Here is a 27,898-nt window from a genome sequence, read left to right on the forward strand (position 1 = left end):
TTAATGTGTTAATATCAATTTATTATCTTTTTTAAATTACTTTTTAAAGCACCCCATTTCTTTTCCAATACATGTGTTAAGACCCTTCGTCCTTCTCCTCCTCAAGCTTGGAATCGCTTGATTTGGATATTTAATAATAAGGATTTCAACCCGGCCTTACCCCCCCTCCCCGAAAACTCTGCAAAACACAGATGAGCCTGCGTTGCTTCTTCGTCTTCATCTTCCATCCGGGCGTGATGACGCAGGAAGTGGGACTCCCCTGTGTCGCCGCCGCCGCCGTCGCCACGACCTCTGACACTGACAACAACCCGTCTAAAAACACTACCACACCGATTTCCCCCAACACAAAGGACCGTCCCAAAACCCGCCAGTCTTAGTTTATATAAGGAGTTTATGCATGCACTGAGATTTCCAACCAAGCATAAAGTAGTAGGTTATACAGGGAATTGTCTTGAGCTGGTGTTTCTGAGTCATACAAACAGCAGGGTGATTATCTTTTTTCTTTTTCTGTTTTTTTGAATTAAAATTAAAAAAAAAAACAATACAAGAAAAAAGTCCAGTTATTTCTGATTTCCTTCAAGTAAATGACCCACGAAAAGGGGGAAAAAAAGCTCATGAAACACTGATTACTGGTGTCTGTCTGAGTGAGGACGGGCTGCTGCGGTCACCGCTGCTGTGCACCTTCACAGCAGCTCAGTCGACGCCTGTCCTTTCACTTCTTCCTCTTCCTCTTCTTCACACACTGCACCCTTCAGCAGTCAGATTATCAGCTAGGATTGTGCACATCTCTTTGTTTTCTCCAGAGGTTCTTGTGAGGAAACCTGAACTGAAAACCAATAAATAATAATAATAATAATAATAATAATAATAATAATAATAAAAAGGAAACCAGCATTTACATTCCAGTGCCCAATTGTTTTTTTTTTAGTCCAGAGGAGGAGGTCAGAGTTCATGTGAACAGTGGGGGGGTGTTGCTGTTGTAGGAGTGTCTTTTAAAATTGTTTTTGTCTTTAAAAAAAAGTGGCAATATAACCAGACTTGACCGCTCGACACACATACATAAATCATTAACAATTATTAATAATAACCCCTTATTAATAATCATTAATACCTTGAACACACACCATACCTGACAATGCAACAGTTTTTTTTTTTTTATCGTCTATTATTTTTTGTACAGTAAAAGTGGGCCCTTTTCTTCGTCGCGAGAAAAATGTGAACATGATTACAACAACAATTACATCAGGATTAGTTATGGTAATATTGACACCTATAGAAAATGCGGTTGGAGTTGTCGCTCTAAATCTTGAATTCAATACTCATTTGAATATATCAAAATTACTATCATTATCTTTGTTACTCTATAAAACCAATGACTTGTTTTTGTTTTTAATATTCCCATAAATATGTACAGTAAAGATCAAAAAATGTGGGACGAGTGATCTTAAATGCCAGTGAGACTTGGACAGGTACGGTACATTTCAAATGTGTTCGGTCATGTTTACAAATGCTTTTTTTTTTTTTTTTTTTTGTACATCTATCTCATGCATTGGAGTGACCCCCGTAGACACCTATGTTGTTTAGATACTCAATATGTCATGGATGCCGGAAAGCTTTTTTTTTTTTCTTTTTTGTTTCTTTCGTTTGTTTTTGTACACGTCCACACAAATGTTTCTCCTCGTCCCAGCTGCAGAGTCTCTTGCCTTTACAAACATTCTGCGTATTCGCATTTAAATCATCCTGCAGTCATCAAATACAAATTTTGATGGCACGACATCCCTTTAAGAACCCCTTAAAGGCATTGGTGACGTTCCAAGCAACTTGTTTTTGTGTTTTTTTATACACTTAATACAAAAAAAATCAACAAAACATCAACTGTTTTTAAATCAATAAAAAGTGTTTTTTTCCCCCCCAACCTCGCAGCAGGCTGGAGACTAAAGTAACCCATCTTTTTGTGATTCACCCCCTTTTTCCTCACTGGAGCAGAAGTTACGAGTGCTTGCTAGATATATCTTGACACTACGGACTACATACAAGTACATACACAATGCGAAAAAAACACCATTTTCCTTTTTTCCTCCCTCTTGTCTCTCCCTCTCTCTTTCTCCATTCCAGCATAGAACATCATAGAAGAAGACATGGCTGCTGTCCCCTCTATCTCTGCAGCTCTGGGAGGACAAAAAAGGCAAAAATATCCCTCCGTTCACACACTTCCTGTCTCACTTTTATACAGGCGGTAACAAAGATAAAAACATTAAACACAAACCTCCTCTTTTTTTAAATCTAATATCGCCTTAATCCAGTGGAATCACAGGTGGTTACATTCCTCCCTTCCTCTTTGATACCTGTGAGAATGGGAGAAAACCTCTCTACCCACCCTGAGTCTAAAGAAGCAGGAAGCAGCTCAACAATGTCAGTTTGACCTCTCTTTGCCTCTGACTGATCTCATCGCCTTTCTGTGGGTTAAAAAGGAAAGGGTGATATCCCTAAATCCTCAAGCTATTCTAAGAGATCTGCCCAAGAAACGAGACGAGGCAAGGCGGCAAGCTGAGAGTATTGAGATGCCCCCTGTGATAGCTACCTTCCTAAATCACTCCCACCTTCAAGCTACCACCCTGTCCGCACTCTTCCTCCTGCCGTCTAAGAGTAGGAGAGGTGGGAGCCGTTAGAGATGTGCGAAGTGACTGAGGTGCTTCGGCTCAGGACGCCGTCGCTGCCCCCGGCTCCTCCCGGCCCTCCGCCGGATGCCGTCCTCCTCAGAGGCTGGGGGCTGTTTCTCAGCGCCATCAGGCTGGGGGCACCGCGCACGGCGAGCCCGCCGCCCCCGTAGATCCCCCCCTGCGAGGACGAGGAGGAAGAGGAAGAGGAGGATGGGCCAGAGATAGAGGGAGGGGCGGGTGGTGGGGGAGGTAGCATGGCCAGGGACTGAGAGGAGGAGCGTGAGGGCAGGTGATGGGAGAAGGGCAGGGGGTGTGGGTGGGCCAGGTCACCGCCGGAGCCTCGCACCCCGGCCCACTCCCGCTCCCTCTCCTTCTCCCGCTCCCTATCTCGATCCCGATCTCGCTCCCGTTCGCGGTAGAGCTGTGGCGTGCTCTGGTGGTGGTAGTGCTGGGGCAGGTGGTGGCGCTGGTGGTGGGAGGAAGAGGAGGAGGAGGAAGAGGAAGAAGAGGCGGAGGAGCGGGACGAGTGGTGCACCTCCCTCCCTTCTCGGGCCAGCCCCAGGGCCAATCCCAGGGCGTGGGAGGAGGACTCGCTCCTGCGGTCCCCGGCTCCGCTGCCGCTGCTGATGCCGCTGCTGCTGCTGCTGTTGTGGCTGCGGCGGGAGTGCTGCTGCGGGGGCACGTTCTGCGGGTGCATGCCGTGGCTCCAGTGGCTGGCAGAGCGGGAGGCTGAGGGCGGGGCGTTGGAGTAGCCCTGCATGGGGTAGGCCTCGCTCGGGATGCCCGACAGCGCCATGTTGCTGAAGCCCAGACGCAAGCTCTCTGAGTCGAAGGACTCGATCTCGCTGGCCTGCCGCTCCAGGAGGGTGCGGATGCGTTCAGAGCGCTCGTTCTGCAGGGACAGCATCTCCTCCTCGATCTAGGAAAAGAAAAACACACATGAAAACACAATGTCATTTCTCTTTAAACGAAAGATAATGGTATTGAAATATTTTCCTAATTCTAGAATCAAAATCTTGCATTTTCAATTGTGAAACTCTTTGCCGCTTTTTTGTTTTTAGCATTTTTCCCCTATCCACAGCCATGCTGGGGGCGTGGCTATATAGTTGTGACATCACAATGTTACAGATATCCTGACAGCTCATTTTCAGGCACAGTTTCTGAATACGGGCTATGTGCTTCTCTCTTTGGACTGAGCACTTTGGTAGTTTCACAGTATTTATATAGCACCCACACCTGACTTATTATTAAAAAAGAAACGCAAGTCTCACTTTTAATAATATGGGTTCTTTAATGAATGTAAATCATCATGGAGCTCTTGATCAGTATCTTTCTTAACAGATGGAGTTGCCCAGCTCTCATTGAAATGATGTTCAAATTTCCATTTTTTTCTGATATGATTGAAATTACACATCTGCTAGTTACAAGTAGACCTTGTGGTAGGATTGTTTGTTTTTTTTGCAAACAAAGAAGGCTGTGCGATATGACTGAAAGCTCCAGGACAGCTTGTGAGAGAATCTTGATGTGAAAATCATGGAGGATTGACATAGGACAACAAAAATCTTGCAAAAGCTAATACTGCTATGAAGATTATATTTTAAAGAGCTTTTCCTTCATGGAAGTAATTTCCAAAGTACACTCACCCTCTGCTCCAGCAGGGCCCGGCGGATGGACACCCTCTGCTCCAGGTCCTTGACCTCTCTCTCGTGCTGCGTGTCGGTGTGGATCTTGATCTTGCTCTGGTAGGCGTTGAGCAGCTCCAGCTCCTGCTGCAGCTGCATCCGCAGCACCTTGTACTCTGCTTCCTGGGTCTCATCCAATCGCAGCTGAGAGGGAGAAAAAAAAAAGAGGGAGTGTTATGAAAAATGGATTTGGCGTATGTGGGCTGCAAATTGTGCTTTAGTGTTGACAAGGGTAGAGCAGAGAAGTTTAGAGACGTGAAGGAGAGAGAGGGAGATGAACAAGAGAGCAGAGGAGAGTTTTGTTTGATCAGTGTTTTGTCAGGTGCAACTTTGATCAGTCTGGGCCTGCATATGCTGTATTCAATAGGATGGTATTAAAGGGGCACTATGTAGTTTTGGAGAAGAAACTCAAACTATCTAACAACAATATTAATGAGGTGATAATACAAACTCAGAATTATTTATTTTTTCCATAACTGAATAAACAAGCTGCTCTCTGTTTGAAGCTAGAAAGGTGGCAGGGTCCGCCAAATATAAACAACGTGAAACACTATGAAATTGTCAGTTTATTCAGTCATAAAAAAAAAGATTTTTCTCTTCTGATTAAAATGTCTTTCCCCAATGTAAGAATTTGTGTATGTCAGTGTCTTTATTATTGAGATATCGTTTCATAAACTTGTAGATAAAAGATGGTAAAAGCTATCTAAATAAATGAGTATAATATAAACATGTCGACTCCTTGTGTGTACTGTGTGTACATGATGCCTGTCTTAAAGCCTGGCTCCAGGAAACAGATTAAAATCTTGTTTCAAAAGACATTCTTCATTTGAAACATATCTTTTTTTCTGACCTCAGGACTCAGTTTAATCAGCGAGCGGGAAACCTTCCCAAAGAGATTTTAACCACAGCATGAGTAGATGTGCGGACAAACAAGGGCAGCAGGGATTTGGCTTACTGGGCTTACGTGGCAGGCTGCCATGTGAGGTAATTAAAGTGGCACAGGAGCGTTATGTCATCGAAAGGAGCGAGACATTTTGTCACATCCCATCCCGTCCTACTATGTTTCATTCATTTAAAAGCCCGGGATTTGTGTGTGAATGAGTCTAATGCTTCAAGGGCAGTGGATCAGCGAAGAGTTTAGCCATGAGGGGCTGTAGGAAAATGATTTGACTACTTAAAAAGCAACAGTGGTGGAATGTTACTCAAAAACTGGATTAAAACCTACTACAAGGAACTTTTAATTGGTTATGAAACAGTCTTAATTTAAAGCTGATCACTCTATATGACCCAAATAAGCAATCGAGACCTTCAGCGAGAAGATTCTTATTGCCAGGTCAGATTTAGACTTCTCAAAGCCTGAGGGAAGAAGCTTTAAGTACAAATTTCGAGTACTTGTACCTGACTTTAACAGTTTAATAATATTTATTACCTCCGCCAGGACGGTTATGCTTCGGCCCGTGTCCGTTTGTTGGTTGGTTGGTTGGTTTGTCACCAGGATTACACAAAACTACTAAATGGATTTCCACGAAACTTGGATGGAGGATGGGTCTGGGCCCAGAACAGACCCCATTAACCTTTGTTGCTGATCCAGATAAAGGAATGAATCCAGGAATTTTCACTTTCCTTAAAGTAGTCCTTTTGTAGTTTTGGAGAAGAAAATCAAACTTCAAAATTTCCAATATTAAGGAAGGAATAATACAAATTCATAGTTATTTTTTCCAAGTCTTAATGTCGGCCAAATACAACAGTAAAATGCTGTAATATCTCCTCCGCCACTGCTCTCCAGGGTATCAATAACTACTTTGAACCCTCCTTTTGACTCCGTAATATCTCAACTCAGCCCTGATTACAAGCTCTATCTGTAAATGAAACATTTTTCTTTAAATAGCCAAAATTGCACATTGGAAGTGGAATTAGTTATACTATGTTAAACGTACCTGCATGTTTGAATGTAAGAGCTACTAAAGTAACAGTTTTCACCACAGTTACCTCTTCTCACTTCACCCATTATTCACCTGAACATGTTGGATTATGCTCCACATGGATTACATCACAGGTTGAATCGATATAATACATTTAAATGTTATGACGCAGAATAAAGTAAAGGCAACTGTTAGCTAGTGAAAAAATCATGCGCTCTTTAAAGAGATAATGTTTAATCCCCACTGAACTATAAAGATCCATTATGGCTCTACCAGCTATAGTTCCTGTAATTGTGGAGGGCAAAGTAAAGCCCTGATACAGGGTCAGTGTCCTCTAAATACATTTAAACAAAAAAAAAATGTTTGATGTAACTGTTAAGCCTTTTTTCCTTTTAAACACCGAACACCCTCACTTTTCCATCCTGACAATAATTTCCACACCGTCCCTAAAAGGAAAAGAACTGGGCTTATCTCAGTTTGCTGCCATCTTCATGTCAACGTAGTTTTAAATGTGACACACACTGTATACAGCTTATCAAGGTTTATTTAACAATGCATTGGAAAGATGATTTAGGTCATATTTAAAGGGTAACTCCACTAATTTTACACATTAAAGTTTATTTATGTGAATGAATGATGTCACTTGGGTCAGTGTCTGAAGAAAAGTCTGGGATGTGTGTGAATTAGAAAGAAGTGAGCTTACCGACCAAACTGCCGGCTGTTGAGTTGCATTGTGGGTAATGTAGGCAGCAGGTTTTGACCAAGAAGAGCGTGCCGAATATATAAGATGAAATCTCTGGTTTCACTGTCATTTTAAAACCTCGTTTTTTAAACCGTACAACTTGAGTCTGATGACATTTGCGTGTAATTACGGTTTTATTAGTCTTACTATATGGCTGAATATCAGCGTTCTTAGCTCTGAGGTCTTTCTTTACATGATTGTAACTTTTGTCCTCTGAACTAAGATGTCATCACTGCTCAGTTTTCCACCCTGGAGGCAGGACAGGATGAGCATTTCTCCCAAAAAATCAAGGACAAGGATGGTCTGGAAGAGGACTTGCACAGAACTATTTCTAGGGGAAACAGGTATAAAACAGAGAAATGTGGGTTTAGGTGGTGATAAACACTGAGGGACCAGGTGGAGGCTTGTTGACAGGCAGGAAGGCAGGCGGACGGACAGTCGGGCAGGACGGCCCCCAGGCCAGGCACAGCAGTGGTGGTGTGGTGCGAGTGTGAAGTGAACGACGTCTCCTTGCCTTACTCACAGCCTGTGTGGACAGCATATCATTGATGGAGTGGTCATACTGCTCTGCCAGGATGGCCAGCTTACGGGTCTGCTCATCCTTCAGCCTCTTCAGCACGGCCTTGTGGTCCGACTTGGGCGTGTTCTCCAGCAGGTGGTTGCGCAGCGCCTTGTACTGACGGGTTTGGATCTTACAGGTGTCCTGGAACTGACGCTTAATCTGTAGCTCTTTGGACTGGAGGAGAGAGGAGAGAGACGGAGGCAGCTGGGCTCAAGTGCTCCTGTGGTTTTTATATACGAACATGCTGATGGAGGTGTTAAATACAGAAAATCAGGCAAAACAATGTGACTTTTTACATTTTTTAAGACATTTTTAACAGCTCTCAGTTTTGCTAGCTGACATGACTGATATAAATCTACAACATCAGTAATCACAACTGAAAGAATAAATACCTGTCAAATGTAGAATCTTTGCCACCATCACAGCCAGTGACAAGGGTTTGTACACTCACACACTACGTCTGCCTTTGTTTTGAAAGTACGACAAATTGAATGCATTGAAACACGAGTGGTTCTCTGAGCGCTGCTGTTTTTACATCTTGCTGCTTAATTATTAGTGTGATATATTGCCCACAGCTGTAAAACGTTGTAAATGCAGGATCTTTGGCCGTCAGCTGCAAACTAAAGACATGATACTACATACTTGAATTCAACTCACAGACCGGGCCGATCCAATCCTCGAACACAAAAAGTGTTTGAAACTCTGAAACTGTCATTGAATGAGTGTAAATGGATGCAATGATTTTATTGCAACACAGGCCTTTTCAGTCAGTAACTCCTAATAATGTAAGAACAAGTGTTGAAATAAAATGTAACATACAGGAAAGTGTTTAAAGGGCCAATCCACGGGCTTTTTTCATAAATCTAATTCAAGATGTAGATGAAAATAAGCCTTCAGTGCATTTTCCAGGGGGATATTATTAAATAGAACAGAAAACGTTAACAACTGAAAATAATTATTACTGATTCACTGATTGCGACATTCTGTGTCAATATTGATGTTTAAAATAACAATATGGCCGACAGCAGATGTCGATATTTTTGTTGTTATTTTGTTCTCCCATTTTGTGCAAGGGAAGCAAAGAAACCTTCATGATGAATATAACTGAACTATGACTAAGTCATTCATTTCTTCATTACACCATCTTTGAAAGAGTACAACTTCCTACTGATGTTTGGCCAATACATCAGTGCCTCCTTAACTCAGACACTTCTGAGTAATGACTCAGCATTGAATGTTTCTGAAACAAACTCATCCAGAATAAAAATCTAGGGAAGATCTAAGGACTATTTTTTACTTTCATTCACTCAAAACTAAACTTGTGATTTGGTAAATATGATGATTAAAACAAAACAGTCTACTAGTGAGACCTATGCATGACTATACACCCAGTCTTTAACATATTTCAACCGTATGTGTTGGTTAGAAATAGCACTTAAAGTCACAGATTCTGCTGGCATTATTCTTTGCTGGATTTTAGACAAAGGGGAGGGCACACCAGATGACAACAGAGATAAAATGTGTGGTGATACAGGAGGAATGATGATGAACAAAAAGGTAAAAGGGATCTTTTTATATACGAGACGATCGGCTAATAAATCAGGGGAAAAGGAAACAAATGAAGACACGGTAATAATGGAAACGAAAATCATAAAAACAAACAAGACAATGATTTTCACACAAAAGAATTTATTTTTTGTGTAAAGAAAAAATCTGGAAGTATGACAAAATATTTTTTTTTATCTATGCTTGCGAGCACGCAGCCATACAGTAAGCCAACACTCATGCAGCTAAAATGAGAATAAAATAACAAAATGGCTGCCAAACATAATGCAGTACTAATCTGATAAATACTGCATAAATTAAATATATAAAAACAAAACAAAAAAAAACTCGAGGTGATATAAACTCTCAGACGGTGTCACAACAAAACAAAACAGGATACAAACATGTAAACATACACAGAGGATCAGGAAATAACTGATACTGGAACACAAATGTAAATCAATGGCAAATAAGTTACATTCAAATAAAACAATGTTTGTTGTGAAATGTCTTTTTTAAAGCTCGACTTCCCAAATACAGGTCACCCAAAACAAGTGCCTTATTCTTTGTTCCCTCAGAGTCAAATACAGTTAAGATCGAGGTTTCCTACTCAGTAATATTCCTCCATGTAAATGGCTCAAATGTCGACCTTTCGTTGACATACAGGGCAATTCTTCCTACATGTACAGCATTTATAAGCACTAAAGCATTTTACTCATCTTAACCAGACTTCCCTTGCAGATATGCACATTTTAAAATCCTTATACTTTCACTATACTTTCAGCTATATTTGGTTAATTTGACTTCATTCAATTAAATGTAAACATCAGAGCATTTTGGTGTTCAAGTCCTGAATTTTGCAAAAGAATAAGATATAAAAAAAAACAGCACTTTAAACTGTCAAGTTTTGGTCTGAAAAGGAGTGAAAATGATCGGAAGCTGTTTTAATAAGCGATTAATTCTTTCATTAATCTTTTTTTAAAGCAAAAATAGTGAATAAAAGCCAAACGCTCTCTGGTTCCAGCTTCTACCAACACAGGAGTTTATGCTTGTTTTCGTTACATATCAGTGTAAACTTAATACCAGACAGTTTTTCACTACTACACTTTTTTGACGTTTCATAGGCTACAGGTTTAATAGAAGTGATCTGTTCTCCCAAATTTGGTATTTTTTAAATGCTCTTTGGAACAGTGCAAACGCAAACAGCTGTCTGCTTTTTCTGGATATCCTCTTCATATGATAGTCTCAATCTTAACGTTCACATTCAGTAGTTGCATCAATCTTTGGACTTATTTCAAGATTGCGTGTCTCAAAAGATTGTCTATATGGCTTCATATAAATTAAGCTACACTGAAATATTAAATAGGTTTCTTTTGTTTATATTATACTACTCCAAAGTACATCCGTACATCAGCTTTCTTTGTTTCCACTATGAATTTAGGATGTCACTTCACAACAGACTATTAACATTTGTGCAAACTGTTGTAACTAGGCACTCAACTGGTATGTATATGATTATTAAAAAGGGGAAATATCTAAATGTTTACACGGTAAATCATAAGATTATTGCGTTACGTGCAATAAGAAGTGTATATCTAACTAGAATCTGACAGCTGGAAATAACATCCAACGATGTCTTAACATGAAACGATGAAATGGACAGACTTTATGTTGCAGCTTGGCCCCAACTTGATTATTTTAAGTCAAACCCGCTAACTAGTTTCCATTTTGACTTCCAAACATAAATGATGGTCCTACAGTGGTCCCAGATATTTCTACTGAGCTGGTTATTGCACTTTTATACTGACAGGGAGCTAGTGTTCAGGGTGATGTTAGCAGAAGTATTTTTCTTATGTTTCACAGTATTCAGCTTTGGGGAGTGAATTATAGCCCTGACGCTACGCAACACTGTGATATTTGTTCTGAGCACTGACATCACAGTGCGCCCTATGAAGTAAGACCACTAATAAAGAAAAACAAAAGATTGCACAAAAACGGTCTCAAAAATAACCATAAAAATAATTGTCTTACAAATTAAGAGCAAAATAATAAAATTAAAGAAACTTAAAGGAACTTTTACAAAAAGCACAATAATGAAATGTTAAAACTTCACTGGGTTTTGGTACAGTAACCATGGGTTCAGCTGCATGTTAACAACTGCTGAATCGACAGTACAGCTTGTGTGCACACATGTTTGGAAAAGCTTCAACAGCCAAAATCACTTCCAGCCAGTGCACACAGATACAAGTGTGCAGGGAAAATATGTCTCATCTTGGAGATGTGTGACCAAAAACCAGTTTGGGAATCATGTAACAAGAGAGACACGTGGGCCCAAATCAAAAAGACACACAGACAACGGTTGAACAATGGAGCATGATCATGATCACACACACACACCACCAGCACACGTGTCACACTCTTTCCTTCGACTCACACTCTTGCTATCTCCACGGCCGTACTTTCGACCTGACAAACCTTCCAGATGAAGTTCGTCTCAACCCGCACTCCCACCTCGACTCATCGCGAAACATCCTCTCCCTCTCCACCCTCTTCTGCCTCTCCCTCTCTCTCCTCCTCCTCTCCCTCTGCCTCCTCTCTCTCATCTCCCTGGGCAGCAGTCGGGGCAGCCTGCTCGGGATTTCCTTCTTCACGAGCCCCAGAGTTTCGAGTCTGACTCTGACATTGGGCGGCAGCTTTATAAGGAGCTGTCTGGCTAGTTTAAACACTACAGAGTTAGCCAGGTCTGCCAGGACCCCGAGGGGACGCCTACTGAACCGCCTCACCCACAGAAGGCCCTTGGCCAAGGGAGAGGTGTTCCTGCAGCGAGCCTGATACTCTAAAGGCAAGCTCTTCAAGGGGACAGGGATTTTGGACTGGCGCACACCCCAGTTGCGCCCTGCTTTGGGGAACATCTCATAGAGGTTACGCTCAGCCATACCGCCAAGGACTGACTGGCACATGGCGAACAGGGGCCGAGGCAGGCGGAAAAGGACGCGCATGCAGAGGCGGTTGACTTTGCGGGGTGCGTGCTGGAGGAAATCGCGGGCCGGCCTGACAACCAGCACCACCACCAGGTAAAGAGAGAGGAAGAGGGAGGGAGAGCTGAGGAAGGAGGCTGAGATCAAAATCATGGGGATGTAATAAATCCCCAAACTGAAGGACAGACCTAAACTGAAGAGGCCGCTCACCCAGAGGCTGAGCGACAGGTAGGTGGAGAGAGACAGAGAGCAGCAGGAGCGAAGGAAGAGGTACGAGAAGAAGAGCGCCAAGAAGGCGAGCTCGGCGGAGAGAATGAGGGAGGCCACCGAGGGCAGAGGGGGAGAGCGACGGAGGGAGAGGAGGAAGATGGAGAGCAGCAGCAGAGTGATGTTGGAGGGCTGGGCAGCGACCGAGAAGGAGAGCAGGAGACAGATGGCGTGAGAAAAGAGTGAGGGAAGAGAAGTCTGGGCAGGGGGAGGGGGAGGAGGGGGTGAGGTGGGGATGGGCTCCAGCTCTTGAGTGTCGGGGAAGTAAAACTCGGACAGCTCGTCGATGTTTCGCCCGCGGAGCCGTCTCTTTTCTGGGGACAGAGAGGAGATGAGCTCTGACGGACAGCCGTCGGCCACACCTCTACCCTCTTCTTCCTCGTCATCGGTGTCTACATGTGTCGTTTTACTGTGCTCATCCTCGTCCTCCCACTGCACTCCCTCTACTTCCCTTAGTTCTGCGCCTTCTTCACCGATTTTCCACTCCTCCTTCTCATCCTCATCTTCTCCCTCAGTAATTCCCTTTGGTTGATTGTCTTCATCTACCTCATCGTTTCTTTCTACCACAGGGACACTCACAAGCTCCACCTCCTCATCTCTGAGTTCTAATACTACTCCGTCAAGCTCATCCTGACCATCATTCATCGCTTTAGCTACCACCTTCTCCTTTTCCAACTCCTCCACCTCCACCTCCATCTCCACTTCCGCCTCCCCGCTCGGCCCCCCTGCAGCCTGGCCCTCTCCCTCCTCGGGAGACCCCGGGCCCTGGGTGCTCTCACTCACTTTGAGGCTCTTGGGCTGTTGGCGGACCTCCACAGCGTGTTTCTGACGCAGCTCCTGCTCGCGCCTCTTGTTATACTCCATCTGGTTGGTGAGCTCCGTCTGGTGCTGCGTGCGGATCAGCTCGGCCCGCGTATGCTGCACCAAGCCCAGCTGGCGGAACTCCAGCTCCTGGGTGGACTCGTGGTGACGCAGGAGCATGGCGCACTCCAGGTCCTTCAGAGTTTGCTTCTTGTTCAGCTCCTGGAGAAGAGAAGATGATGAAGAGGCAGCGAGAGGAAGATTATCAAAGAACACACAAAAAACACACTTGTCTAAATGACTATAAGAATATTTTACTTTTAGTTAAAAGTATATTTTTTATACATGAGATATATTATACACACTTAATACCGAGTACATAAATATACCCAATTTAAACAATTGTAATTAAAGGAGTTGAGTCATTTTGAAGGTGGCTGTTTGTCTGGACTGCTACCTGTTCAAAATATGTTTCATGGAGAAGTGAACTGTTGATCCAACCATCTAAAAATGGTACCTCTCGGAGCAGATCCTGCTCCAGGTTGTGGCGTGCCAGCAGCATCTTCCTCTTGTACTGGCGACACTGTAGCTCATAATACTGCCTCTGCCGTCGCAGCAGGCCCGCCTCTTCCTCTGCCTGCAGCTGCTGCAGACACTCCTTCTGATGCACCAGCCACTCTTGTTTCTCCCGCTTTGGTGTCGACTGGTTCTCATTCAGTTCCTTGAAGGGAAATAAATTAAAAGCAATGACCAAAAAGAACAGCAGTATATAACGAAAAGGAAAGATAGCAAGCTACACGATCTAGGCTGTCTGTATATTGTAGAACCACCTCTTTGAGCTGCTCCTTGCGCTGCCGATACTGCCGCTTCTGGGACTCCAGCAGACTGGTCAACTCCTTCTTCTGCTGGGCCAGTATGTGCTGCTGGAACTTCTTTTCCTCAGTGAGGACTGCCTTTGTCTGAAAAAAACAAAACAGTCTTATGAGTCTCTCTGAGAAGCACACAAGTGGCAAACTTCCTTCATGCCTCCTCCAGCGGCTCACCTCCTTATCCATTATGACCGAGTGCTTCTTGGACAGTTTCTCTCCCTCCATTGAAAAGCTGTTTCTCTGATTCTCCAGCTCTTTGTCCAGTCTCAGCTGGTGCTCGTCCATCTCTGACTTCAGCTTGTTCTCCAGGCCCATCAGCTGCTTCTGATGCTGCCGCCGCATTCGCTTGTAACTGTGAGGAGACGCATAACAAGAAGTTAGCTAGAAAGAGATGCCGACACATCATTTAATTTCTTACAAGATTTTCACTGAAGGTTTTCTTTGAAGTTCAAACATTAAGGCTGTTTTATTTCCATTATGATTAGGAGCAACACACATAAACTTGACAGGCGGTTGTTTTCCATTCCTTTTGAATAAAAACCCTGATTTGCGATGGCCACCTTACCCAGACATCTGCTCTCTGAGGGCCGAGCCCTGCTCATGTTCCTGGATCTGACGGGTGACGAGCGAAGCGGTTCTGATTGTGGCAAAATGGTCTCTGCCTCGACGGCGCCTCCCTCCTCCACCTCCTCCTCCTCCGCCGCCGCCACCAGCAGACGAAGCCTCTTGTTGCGAGTCGACCTCTGGCTGATAGGGATCGTCGTAGATGTTGTCATGGCTCTACAGGAGACCAAGCAGAGGAAGAAAAGAAGTGAGCTACGTTGTTTGAATTTTTAACTGACTTATCTCTTAACTAAATCTTAAAAGGAGTACTAAAAACTGTTCAATTAACTAATATGACTGTGGTCCAACCAAGCAGTTGGTGGTTGCTGTGTGGTGATTTTCTTCTTCTGCACTGTAGGTGGCAACACTGACATGTCTACTGTGGTCAAAACTAGTGCTGCCATTACCTTCTATTTCCTGTAGGTGGTGCAATTCAGCATGTGTATAATCGGTCCCTGTGGATCACATGTAGCCAACATACACAGTAGTTTGTTCAACTCCAGCATTTAATTAAAACTGATTTGACGCACCAGGGTGTCAACAAGTATGAGACATTTAAATTTCAAGCTTTTAAAGACATTATCAAGATCAAGAAGTGTCGTATTCAGAAGAACTCAGCTCATTTTAACAAAAGGAAACTAAAAGATGGATAAATTTAATTAAAACCAATGAAGACCTCACAAATTCAGATGCAAGACTTCTTATCAAGACCTAATATTTATAAAATATATAAATATATATTACATTTAAGACATTTTAAGACGTTTTAAGACTTCTTAAAAGGACCTGCAGACACCCTGTGCATCTTCTAATGAGTTTTACTTCTATTATATTATTATGATTTAAGTCTTGAGAAAAGAAAACCAGTTGGTTCTCTCTTTAAACGCTACGCTTGATGTGAAACTGATGGTCATTGTGGGGTTTGCAGGGGGACAGGACTTTCGAACTCCCACCTACAGACATTTGGACATTTGGACTGACCAGGGGCTTGTGCAGGACGGAGCTGTTGGAGGTGACGGTGTGCTCTCCCTCCTGCATCATGGCCATCTCCCCGCTGTCGTCGGAGCCGTCTGCCAGGCTGTTGACCGAGCTGCTCTGGGAGCTGGCGCTGATTGACATGGACGGCAGAGAGTGGGAGCTCTCCATGCTGTTGACTGTGCCGGTGCGCAGCATATACTGCTCCACATCCTGGGGGAGAGGAAGAAGAGGAAGTGTAGGTAAAAGGGTTAAAAGGTTCTGGGGAAGGACAACACTTTAAGGACGGTGAATCTTTATGTCTTATGCTGAAAGTATCAGATGAAAACCCTTCTGAGCAGACAGAGCAAAATATGAAACAAACTAACAGTGACACAAGTGCAGCCCCACATTCTCTGAATTCCTCTGTTTCCTTTTGGGGGGAACAGCCAACTGGAATTAAATGCTGATGGAAACAAAGGCCTTTGTATGGAGAGGAAGGGGTCTCAGTTCACGATATATTGAGAAGTACATTACAAAGGCAGGATGGATGCTGAAACCAGCTGTTTTCCTTCACAGACTCTGAAACATTACTACAGGAACTTGAAGCATTTCCAAGTGGAATATGCAGTAATGAACAAAAGACCACTACAGTCTTTTAATCAAGGCTTTTCAAACGTGTTCTTGTTCCATTCTTGTTGTGAGCAGGAAATGCAAACTGTTTCACTCAGACCACTGAAAGCAAACCACTATCGGTGCCTATCGGGGTATGTTTCAAAGGATCGCCTAAAATAAAGCTGAACAAATGCTCATTTATGACAGACAGCCTCTACGGTGCAAGTTTTGTTTATGCATTCGAGTGTGTGAACGTGGATGCATTTGGCGCAGTGGTGCGAGTGACTCAGAGTTCTCACACCCAGATTGGCCAAATTCAAGATTTGCTAAATTCTGACTCTACCTCTCTATTTTTCATTAGCAAAGAGCAAACACATCCAGGTAGTAGCTGGATGTTTTGTTGCTGGCAGCTGGTCACATCCGTTTATCCTTAATTAACATTAATTCCATGGGTAATCAGATTACTGGCCTAAATAAAGTTGTCTGGTCTTTTGTGAGGGAAGAAGCTCCACTCTTTCACACCACTGCACAATTATGAGTGTTTCTGTAGCATTCACAGCTCTGACAGAGTGATACATCTTTTCAGGAGTTACTTTCTCCAGTTCAACTTTTATTCATATCATTTCTATTATTTAAGATCACAAAAGTTATGGTTTTGAGCCAGGACATCCAGTTTTCCATCAAGTAGCTTGTGAAAAATGAGGTGTGTCACATTTAAGAGGCTACAGCTGTTAATTCAATAGAATTTTAGTCAACATCTATGTATTAAGTATTGCATCTGACTCCTTGTTGCAGGAGTCAGATCAGGATCAAAATTATTTAAAATGAACATTTATTAAAAGTCAACAGCAGTCATTATATATTCCATTAGTCACTGCGTTTCTACCCTGCCTGACTTTTTAACCCCACGTCTCTTCCTCCTCCTTCATCCCATTCTTACCTCTTCTTCATCGCCTCCCTCTGGTGCGGGACCGTTGTGTGCCTCATGGAAGAGGATTTTCTTCATCTTCCGGTACTGGAGATTGTCCAGCTCGCGGACAGCATCCTTGGTGCGGGCGATCAGGTCCATCACCACTGTCATGGGACGCTCTCTGCATAGGAAATGGTGCTGGGTAGACAGTAAGGACGACATAACAGGGTGGAAAGAAAAGGACAGAGACGGGGTGAACTACTGAATAGTCACAGGTTTTAGAGATCAAGATCTTGATTGTTTCCTCCTATAAAGGGAGCATTTCACTAAAACATCTATAAATAATGTAGCAGAAAGGAGAAGGGGCTCCTGCAGCCTCTTCTGTCAAGAAGCGATCATTCCCAGTTGACTCTTGTGTAACTTCATGCCTTTTTTATTGATCTGGTTGGTGCAGTGCAGCTTTGTCTCAGCTCAGCACGCAATATAGTGTAAAAGTGTTTATTTTAAATGATAAAATCTGCGACAAACAGTGTCACTATGGATTTCAATTGACCAAATCAGAATATTTTGCACAAATAAGTTCCTATGAATCATCATTTTTGGCACAAAGTGGCAAATAAACTAAACTACTCTTCCTACTTCCTGATGATGATCACACATTACACCTCCACTCCCCTTTGATATTTCCCTTTGAAGTTCAAGTGCTCGGCAAATAATTTGTTTCCCCAACAGCCACGAGCTGACCTGCTTGTTATGCCAGCGCAGACTTGAGCCAACTGGAGCAACGACTGTAAAGAGAGATAACTATAGCATTTGCATCTGGCTGTAAGTGAAGAGAAAGGGGAGCACCTTGTTTTACATTTCAGACTTCCTCTTGATTGATCACAAAGACGCTCCCTAACAAAGAGATGATCACATGTCTCTGCCGGCCTTCATGTACGACATCAAACAATTCTTTTGACGCTTTGTACCTTGAGCAGCACATCAGAGGTAGGTCTGTCCTGGGCGATCTTCTGCAAACAGGAGTCCACAAAATTGCGGAAATAATCCGACCTGAAAATGATAAAATTGTCACTATAAAAGAAGCCTGCATGTGTTACGTCTGCAACAAAGATTCATGAATTCAGTTGGTCTAATTAGTAACATTACTTAGGTGATGTTAAAATATAATATTTAAATTTTGTTTCAATGTTGTAGTTGCATTTAGCTAAAAGGATAAGTTCACCCGAAAATGAAAATTCAGCCATAAATTTGCTCGTCCACAAAACATTTCTGGAGCTTCAAAGCAAAACAGCATTGCAGAATTCCCCTAAACAACGTAAGTAGATGGAGAACTTTTTAAAAAGGTAAAATAAACAAATAAATAACCCCAAAACAAACCAACAAAAACATACAATGGCTCCATATGATGAAAGTCTCCAAAAGCGCTAAGATTACATTGATTTGAAAAGAAGTTATTTACACCCTCGACGTGCGGTCAAGTTTGTGCACCCACTTCAGACAGTAGCTTAGTAGCTACAGTAAAGATTTTGTCTCAAAAAGGGTTGAAATGACATTTTTTCAGATCAATTAAGGATCACAGGGCTTCTAGAGACGTTAATTACTCTTAAAGAGCTGTGTGGAGCCATTTTAAAACAAGTCCCCATATGCTGTTTAGGAGAATGCTGCTATGCTGTTTTGCTGTGAAGCTCCAGAAATGTTCTGTGGACTATGAAACCTCCCCCCCGACTTTCCACTGGCATGAAATTGAGTAGATAATGACTACATTTTAACAGATGCTTATTCTGACAGCAAATTGAGGCATCACACAGACATTTTATTTTGTTTACCAGACTCTTTTAGTTTATAAGGATCAGAAATAATAAAACCATTGTTACCATTTGATTTGTGCTTCTTGATTTACTGAGATCTGAAAGGACCAAATGCTTCATACAAACTACAAGAAACTGAAGCTGCAAACATCATAAATTCAATCAATCCTCAACCTTTTTAAAAGCAGGACGTTGTAAGAGCCTTAATACTATTGGAAGCTCTTTTACAAAAGCAACATTTATAACATAATCCCAAGCAGCATAACTCAAACTCACAACGCAACAAAAGTCTTATTTGCCTAAAAGGACATAGACTGCTTAGGGCTGACGCTCACCAGTGATTAGACTGCAACACAGGGCTCTCATTCTGGGCGATGTGGTATAAGGCACTCATAGCATTCATGTTGAACAGAGGAGGCTTCCTTTCCGCTAGAGAGTGACAAAGCACGACATAGCGTGACGGACACAGAGAGCGGCAGATAAAGAGCAAGAAAGAAAAAAAGAGGAGAAAGCAAAGAAAAGGGTTTGATGCTTTTGGCTTTGTGAACACATAAAAACACATTTGTGGACCATTTAATTGCTGCGTCTTACCCAGCTCTATGCAGGTAATGCCAAGTGACCACACATCCACCTTCCCGTCGTACTGTCCCTCGTCCATGGCCAGGATCACCTCAGGGGCCATCCTGCATGGAGGATACAACAAAGCAATTCAGCCATTTCCAGCTCTTTTTTTTCCTTTGATCCTGGACCAACAGAGAGCACCACCACAGGGCTCACTGTCCTCCCAAGCGTCTCACCACATGAATAGACACGAACACGACGACGGTTAGGCTGCCTCATGTACAATAACAACAGTCACCTGTAGCTGATGAACGCTGGAATCTGATGCCCTTGAGGGAAATATGCGGGTACGGTGAAAGGATTAGTTTACTGACAGTAAAATACTCAACACTCAAATAAGAGTGTTGTGATACAATAAGATCAATTCATAGTTTAAAACTTAAGTTACTCTGCAGATTGAAGTTTGCTCTGCTGCATGTTTTGAATGAATTTGACTGTCGCCACACCTTGTTGGAACGTTTTCGCTTTACAAGTGTAACAACACGTGAAGCACAGACAGAGGCGAGTCGTCGCTATTTGAAGCCTGCTGTAGTGCAAATAAAACTAGGGATTGCACCGATTTATGGGCCTAACATTGGTATTGGCAGACATGCGCCTTGTTGACTGCCATCGGCTTATCTGCAAATAAGGTGTAATTCACCGAGGCCAGTGGCCGGTGTTGAAACAACAGAGACCACATTATTAGAGGTTGTAAACAAACGCTTAATGGAGTCCGATCCCATATTCTGCACTGCGACCTCGCTGGATTCAAGATGTAGAGACCACTACTTTGATGAGGATGCTAAACAACCCGCACCCGAATTTCCATATAATATTATGCATGCATGTAATCCAGCATAATTTCATCTTATTGTTAACGTCCTCACTCGTTTACTGCTCACTCTCTACACTGAGCCTGCGTGGGGGCAAGTGAGCAGTGAGAGGAAACAACATATTTGTCATCGTGGTTAGCGCAATCGTGAACATTGATCAAAAAAGGCATCTATAAAAAAACAAGACGGCGGTCAAAACAAAGTAGCAGCTCAAGGAGTGTTTGCTGACCCATAGTGGTAAACCACACTTGCTGTTACCATGGCAACCAGGACCGTCTCTAAATCAAGCAGGGCTGGACTCTTAAGAAATACGACTTCAAAAACATCTTTCAAGTGGATCATGATATGTGGACATGCTTGATGGGGAATACTACATAATGGTTGACAACTGTTCCTGTTTGGAAAAGCTGATTACTACTGACATGAGCAAGGTGCACGCTTTTCTGGATCGTTATTTGGTGTAATTCTTAATAATCCACATGGGGGTAACTTCTCAAAGCATTATCTAATGACAAGGATGGCACTGCTGCGAGGAAAAAAAAGTCTGACGTCTTACCAGTAAGGTGTTCCCACGAAGGAGTTGGCAGGGGCAACAATGGAGGCAGAGCCAAAGTCTCCCAGTTTGACCTGACCTGGCTCTGTTAGCAAGATGTTTCCTGCCTTCACATCCCTGAGAGGCACAAATGATCAGATAACAGAAAATGACTGGTCAGGAAAAACTGTGAGTAAGACAAAACACACAGAGAGACATCTAAAAATGTATTGTTAGAGGCTGGGGAGCAGCACGACGCACCTAAATGTGCTGCTGCAAAGTGTGTAAGTACATTCGCCATTGCATAAGCTTATCTTAGGCAGCACAGTTTGTGCTTTCTCCCCTGTATTTGTTTTGTCTCCTGTCAGAAGTGTGGGCAGGGAGAGCAGAATAGATACCGATAGTGAGAAAAGGAATGGGGGGCTACCTGTGAATCATGTTGTGAGAGTGAAGATACACCAATCCCTGCAATGCACCATGGGTTATGGCAGCTATTTCCACTTCCTGGAGGGGCTTTTTGTGGACTGAGAGAGGAGAGATATTAGACGGTATCAGGCATTGTTTATGTGAAACGTCTAATTAACTCAATAGGTGTTATTAATCACTCATTTATCTCTGTTCTTTTGTACTTACCTTCTAGGAGGTCAGAAGCTGAGCCCAAGCAGTACTCCATCACCAGCTAGGAGAGAGGCAGAGGGTGTGTTAAAAAACCAACTGCTATTTTAGGGAGCCTAACCCAGGAGCACACTTGATGTTAAGGACGTTTTACACACTTGAACCGAATGGAAAGGGTTTTTTTGGACTCGAGGCACTTTTTCCTGAGAGTCCAGTACAGTTATTAAAGTGTGAGAGCTGATGGTGAACGGTAGAGCCCAGGAAAGTGCTCTCATGTCCAAATCAAAATGGAGGTCTGAAGCCTCCACATAGTTGATCAACGTGACAAGATAAATGTGTCACATTAGCATTATCTGTCATTATGTACAGTAAGAATATACAAGTGTAAACATAATTATCATAAAATACTTAAACAATACAGCAGATAATTGCAATCTGGTGCACCTAACTACTTCATTAGGTGCACCAGCAAATAATTTAGGTGCTCCCAATGACACAATTCAGCTGAATTTCTTAACACATTATGTAAATGACTGTAAACAGGAATAAAGGTGCAGGTGAATGTTGAATTTTCAGGGCTGAACATCAGCGATCGGCTGAGCACAGGCTCTGTGCCAACTATAACTTGGGGGCCATTTCATAGAAAAACTACAATGGATATTAGGACGAGGGGTCTCCATTTCTTGTTGTCTTTCTTGTTGTCTTTTAAGTAGGGCTTTGTTGTTGAAAGAGTGAATGAGAAAGAAGCGAGAGAAATAAAATGGGTATAGGAGAGAAATAAAACTTGATCTGATAATGGTTTCATGGCGGTTATGTTCCGAAGCAGAAATAAATCACCATCAAACACTCAGCAGATCGTTTACTGTGGAGACAGTGGTAATGGAGTTTTCTTCCTCCTTTTTTTTCCATTGATTACATCAGAAACATCAGAGTCATGCAAGGATAAATACAAAGAACTACAAGATAACTATGCTTTTGTTTTAGCGTTTGTTCTGTATGTCACAGGGACCAAAGCAACACTATTAACATACTGAGAAGCCCCTTTTGTACATGGATTTCATGAATGTGACAGACAGTTCACAGAGCTGCTGTAGATATGTAGAGCACAATCCATTTACATTTACACACACACACACACACACACACACACACTCACCCATGCTGTGTGCTCTCTCAGATAGCAGCCACGGTACTCAACAGTGTTGGGGTGGCGCAGCTTCTGGAGGAACTTCACTTCCTTGACGATATCCTGCCATTTCTGGAGCAGAAGCAAAACCACAATCATTGATGAGCAAACCTGACTGATAAACTGATCCTACATGAACAACATATTGTATATATTAATGATTAGCTCCTACCTCATTGGACTGCTTGCCACTATAGGACATCTTCTTGATGGCCACCACCTCATTTGTGCGGATGTCATGGGCCTAAAAGTGGAAAGGTGATAGAGAACTGGATAAATTACTTCTTTTAAGTCTTTCTGGGAGCAGAAAATGTATTTGAACCAGTAGATTTCAGTAAAAAAACGCAGGGTTTTTTCGGTCATTTTTGCATCAGTCCCAACAAAGACATCACTATTACATAAAACAAAGATTTCTGTGAGCCAAGCCTGCTTCCTCTCCTCTCTTCTGCCCTCTCCCGTCGATCCCTTCATCCATGACTAGCTCCTTTTCACCCTTCATTACACAGGCCTTTTCATCCCCCGCTTCAGAGTTTGTCCTTTGTCCTTGACTCACACCATGCTTTTACCTGCCACCTTTCATCTTCGGCTGATGAGGTTTATCCACTTTGTGTTCTTATTGACAGTACCATCATCACCACCATCACCACCACCGCCGCCTTCCCTCCTGTCTAACAGACGTCTCTCTGACCCACAACATCACTCTTATTATTGTCTGTCAGCCATTCTCCCTTGTTGTGATTACCTTTTCATACCATCAATCACGTGTGACTGCATCTCACTGATGGATTTTTGGGTTGTACCATCACTTGTCAATTACTGACTAAACTAAATTAAATTTCTTTTTGTCTATACGATGACAAAAATAGTGACAAACTTCCATCTTGAGTTTGTCTGAAATTACTCATTTTGTCTGAGTGCTAGACAAAATAGAAGCAAATCAACACATTTCAGAATATAATGATATTCATGATTACTTTTATTTGTATAATGTTACTTAAAAAGTAAGGCAAATTCAAACTTTAGTTCAATTTGGTCTTTAAGGTCTGAAGATAAAGATAAGATAAAGATTAGTAGTCCAAACATCCCCCAGATGAGTAATCACTATTACCGGAAATCAACACTACAACATTTTTACATTTCTGTCAAGTATGAAAAGGGCTGACATTCAAAATCTTCGCATTCAACAGTTTAATAGCTTTTTTTTCCTAGTTTGGGGTCTCCATATCATCACTGACATAAATGAAAGACATACGATTTAGTCCTATAAAGGGGATACCAGCATCTTAATTCAATTTAAGTACGAGGTCATCACATATATATTGCACTGACAAAAAACGTACACCCAAGGGCTAAAACACATACGCCAACTGTGGCGCCAATATCTCAAACAGCGAAAAAGTAACTCACGAAGTAGACCGCTCCGAAGCTCCCATGGCCGATCTCCCTCAGGTCCGTGAAGAGCTTCTCAGGATCCTCCCTGAAGAAAAGCTCAGCCACCTCCGGGTCCTTCAGGCTCCCGGCCCGCACACTCGACGGCATGGCCAGCGCCTGGTGAGCGCCGAAGAGACATACTGGGTGAGCGTCTGCTATTTGTGGGGGATTACTGACAGTTGTGATGGAAACGTGAGCCGCCAAGGAAATATGGAAACCTGCGTTACTGCAATGAATCTATCTATATATCTATGAGACATGAGAGTTTTAACCTTGTTAAACTCAATAAAGATTTGGAATAAAAAGGTGTGTCACTTGTAATTAACACTTGGATCTCTTGAGGAAATGATCAATATTGATGTAGCTTAATATCCAGTACTCTAAAGTGGTTGGCCTGTCATTCCTCTTCAGTACATTGTTGGAATACACCGGCACTTTAACAACTATAAGGAGCACCTTCTAACCGAACGTGTGTATATCTATATTTATTTTCTCTGGATGTCAAAGATCAACATGTTAGTCTGCAGCTTGTTAGCTTTTCCACCCCACAGGGTTGAATCACCTCAGTTCATGTGTAAAAAGCAAACCCTGCTCTACAGCTGCATCTAAACTGTGTAACACCACAAAAATGCAAATCTGTGTTGCCTCAAATGGATGGAAAATATCAAAGTGCCCATCAGCTTCAAATGACCATCCATCCACCCACCCACCCATTCATTCATCCATCATCACCCATCTGTCTCTCTACCAGAAATATAAGGCTGAACAATACTGGCAAATCTTAACATCACTGCATTTTTTCCCTTTTTTTTTTACGATCAACATCACAATATTCAAGAACAGTTAATTACCATAATTTCACCAGATACAGTCATAGGCAGTTTTTAGCTTCCATTGTGGGAGAAATGAGCCACTGTTTTTGCTGCGCACAATGTTTTATTGAGATATCGAAATTTCCTTAAATGGCAGTTGCAGCCATTGTTTTTTTTAAATGGTTTCTCTCGTTTTCCTCGCGTTAAAGCAAGATTGACAAAAATCCACGTCGTTATTGTGCACTAAACATAACAATCCTCTCTGACAATGATTTTGACTGGTCATTCGCTGGTCCTTTACCACCCCGCACACTGGAGGCCATGGCAGTTTGACAGCAAGCACATGTCAATAAAACACAATCAAATCGGGCTGAAATACCAGGTTGCTTACATGGTTCGTCTCTAAGATTTGTTATGAAAAAGCAATTAATTTCTCGCAAGCAGTAAAATGTTTAGTGAGCCATGGTTGGTCTGATTAACCTCATTACACTGCATGCTCTGCAATGTGACTATCGCACATATCAAACAAATCAATCACAGCAGATCTCATGATGGTGAGAAGAATCCAACACGAAATGGCTGTACAGTAAGACAAAGTAAGACATGATGATATAACAGCTGATGGTATTTTTTAAAAACATAATCATCAATCTTGATACAGGTCCCTTAGATTTGTTTTTTGTGACAAACTAAGCGGGACATTTTTAAACATCAGCCTCGATGATTTATCCGACTAGCCCGTGTACAGAAAATCTCTCTGAAAAGCAGCAGCAGGCCAAATTTCCCCGCAATAAAGTAAAGTGCCAACCAGTTTAACAGGCCCAGGATCTGCCTGCTGCGTAGGAAACGGTGTGACCACAAGTTTTACCTTTGTTTTTATCGCATAACAACCTGGAACCACTACAGAGTTTGATATCTGTCTGAAAAAGGTCATCAGAGGTTTCCGCACCAATTATGGAAATAGAGCCAAAGGAGTGGTGTTCACAATCAGATAAGGCATTCTGTAATAAAGATGTGTCTATTGTAAACTTAGATTAGGATACTACAGGATGAAACTGATCACTTAATTGGTATTTTGTATTAGTCCCTATAGGGTCAGGCAATACAACACTATACACACTGAGACAATGTGTATGGTGACTGTAAACTCCTAAAATATAGCAGGAAAAATTAAAGAGGTAAATTGCCTTTGCCTTCAAACAAGCTTGTTCATAATATTCTTTTATTTCTAAAGTTGTGGGTAATTTTTAAATTATTTTGCATTAGAAATCATAAAAACAGGATTTTTCAAATTACTGCACCATGATTACTATACTGCATGTATGCTACTACAATTCAAAATCCACTTACGCTGTTTTTTCGAGGATTTTGAGGCCTGATCTGTGTCGCTAAGGGGTTTTGTATGATTTGAGTGTGAGCATTTACTCAAATACGAATATATATATATATGACATAGGCCTATATGTCATACTGATTCGATGTTAGTGATGGTTGTGTACCAGCATCTCCAATTTCAGTCTCCCATTGAAAGAGAAGGAGATACCGAAGCTCAAACTCTTCCTTAAATGTATATATTAACTGTACATGTTGTATGCTTGTAAGAGTAGCTGTAGTTCAGATAGCAGTAGCTCATTTGTGTGACGCACCGACTGCCCAGTTAGCAGCCTGGCGTGGGGTGTTACATGGGATATTTGGATTTTGTCACAGGGCGAACTCATGCTCCACATTGTGGTCAGTAACAGCTGGACCTTCGTGTCAGCATTTGAAAAACACTTCAAAACGACCAGGCATCATATGAAACATTCCTCTAATGGCCGTTTTGCCGGTGTCAAAAGAGGAAGCATTTGGTTCCCTTCGAAAATGAGAAGTTCTTTAAATCTTGCAATCAAGCCTGAAGAAAGCTCTCAGTCTATATTTTTCACACATCCCTGCCATACTCAGACACACAAACATATGCTACAATTATGTGGTTTCATCCAACATTATCTCCATCACCTACGAGCAATTTTGCAATCTTGGAGTACCCTGGGTATATTTAAAAAATATGTATATATAAAATGTAAATTGTCCTTGGCTGGTGAGACACAGAAGTAATTATGTAGGTAGGTGCTTGCATTCAGTATCATGTACATCTCAGCTGAGCAAGCTAGATGGCTTTTGCACTTGGCTGGGCAATTAGGCTATCTTTGCTCTTGCTCACCAAAGAAATGCATGACATATATTCAACAGTAGACAACAACAACTCAAACCGGCTGGGTGTTCAGGCTGCAGGCCAACAACAAGCCTGCATGTCAATGTCAACGACTCCATGATCTGAAAATTAGGTAGTTCATGATGCTAGCTGCTCATTTCCCTGCAAACGGAGGCAGGGAGGCGCATTCGGCCGCTTTAGCATGCTGAATGATTTATAACATGTCTTACCGTGGCTTTTGGGATCCACTGTAGCTAGCTCGGGAGCTAGCTAACTGGCCTGGCTGGAAAATATTGGTCTCACTCCCCTTTCCTCGGCACTGGTGTCTATTCAACACGAACAAACCACATTCTGCCTGTCGATGCTTTTACACAAACCCCTCTCCATCCTGATGCTCCCAGTCAATTGGACAGCTAGCGCGTCTACGCGACTTGACATGAGTAAAGTGCCAGTCAATTAAAGTGACAGCTAGCTGACTGACGCCTGCCAGCTAGGCGAGCCAGCCAGCTAGCAGCAGAGCTGTCTTCCAAAGAAAATCTGAGGCTAGCTCTAGCTGCAGTTAGCTACAAGGCTAACTAAATAACGTAACGCCAGGAGCTGCCTGGGACGTTTTCAATGGGAAATTGATTCATTAATTTCCACGGGTCCGCTCCGTGCTCCACTGTGTACTGTCATTACGTTAGTGTTGTCGGCGGATTTCATCTCAAGTCCGTGTTATCCCCATTTTGCTCGACTCTCATCCGTTTTTGTTCAGGACTTCATGATGGCGGAGCGGGG

General features: G+C 42.5%; 1 protein-coding gene across 5 annotated transcripts; it reads right to left on the reverse strand.

The window, feature by feature from the left end:
* taok2b (TAO kinase 2b) lies at positions 1 to 27,895 on the reverse strand. Of its 5 annotated transcripts, none has more exons than XM_084342157.1 (20): positions 27,352 to 27,892; positions 24,095 to 24,235; positions 22,860 to 22,931; positions 22,658 to 22,759; positions 21,520 to 21,565; positions 21,314 to 21,410; positions 20,911 to 21,024; positions 19,513 to 19,604; positions 19,257 to 19,350; positions 18,082 to 18,163; positions 17,141 to 17,308; positions 15,613 to 15,819; positions 14,594 to 14,808; positions 14,203 to 14,380; positions 13,990 to 14,118; positions 13,677 to 13,880; positions 13,142 to 13,381; positions 7,521 to 7,742; positions 4,304 to 4,486; positions 1 to 3,579 (listed from the first exon to the last, which is right to left on the reverse strand). In XM_084342157.1, the coding sequence occupies exons 2-20, from the start codon at positions 24,224 to 24,226 to the stop codon at positions 2,641 to 2,643; spliced, it is 3,516 nt and encodes a 1,171-aa protein (XP_084198283.1). In that variant the 5' UTR covers positions 24,227 to 24,235; positions 27,352 to 27,892; the 3' UTR covers positions 1 to 2,640. The 5 variants fall into 5 exon arrangements, with proteins under 5 accessions (XP_084198283.1, XP_084198284.1, XP_084198282.1 ...); XM_084342158.1 differs by having other exon boundaries at positions 7,530 to 7,742; positions 27,352 to 27,891; XM_084342156.1 differs by having other exon boundaries at positions 7,530 to 7,742; positions 13,990 to 14,380; positions 27,352 to 27,893.
* Positions 27,896 to 27,898: the final 3 nt, after the last annotated feature.

The sequence above is a fragment of the Pagrus pagrus genome, assembly GCF_965226575.1.
Source record: "Pagrus pagrus genome assembly, chromosome: 21".
NCBI lineage: Eukaryota > Metazoa > Chordata > Actinopteri > Spariformes > Sparidae > Pagrus > Pagrus pagrus.

What these genes read in the sequence shown, in the direction of transcription:
- taok2b (XM_084342154.1), bottom strand. Translation starts at nt 24,226, where the DNA reads ATGCCGTCGAGTGTGCGGGCCGGGAGCCTGAAGGACCCGGAGGTGGCT. An exon ending in TTCGTGGGAACACCTTACTG is followed by an intron (nt 19,605 to 20,910) that starts GTAAGACGTCAG and finishes TCCTCCATGCAG; the next exon opens with GATGGCCCCTGAGGTGATCC. An exon ending in GTGTTGCAGTCTAATCACTG is followed by an intron (nt 18,164 to 19,256) that starts GTGAGCGTCAGC and finishes TATCATTTTCAG; the next exon opens with GTCGGATTATTTCCGCAATT.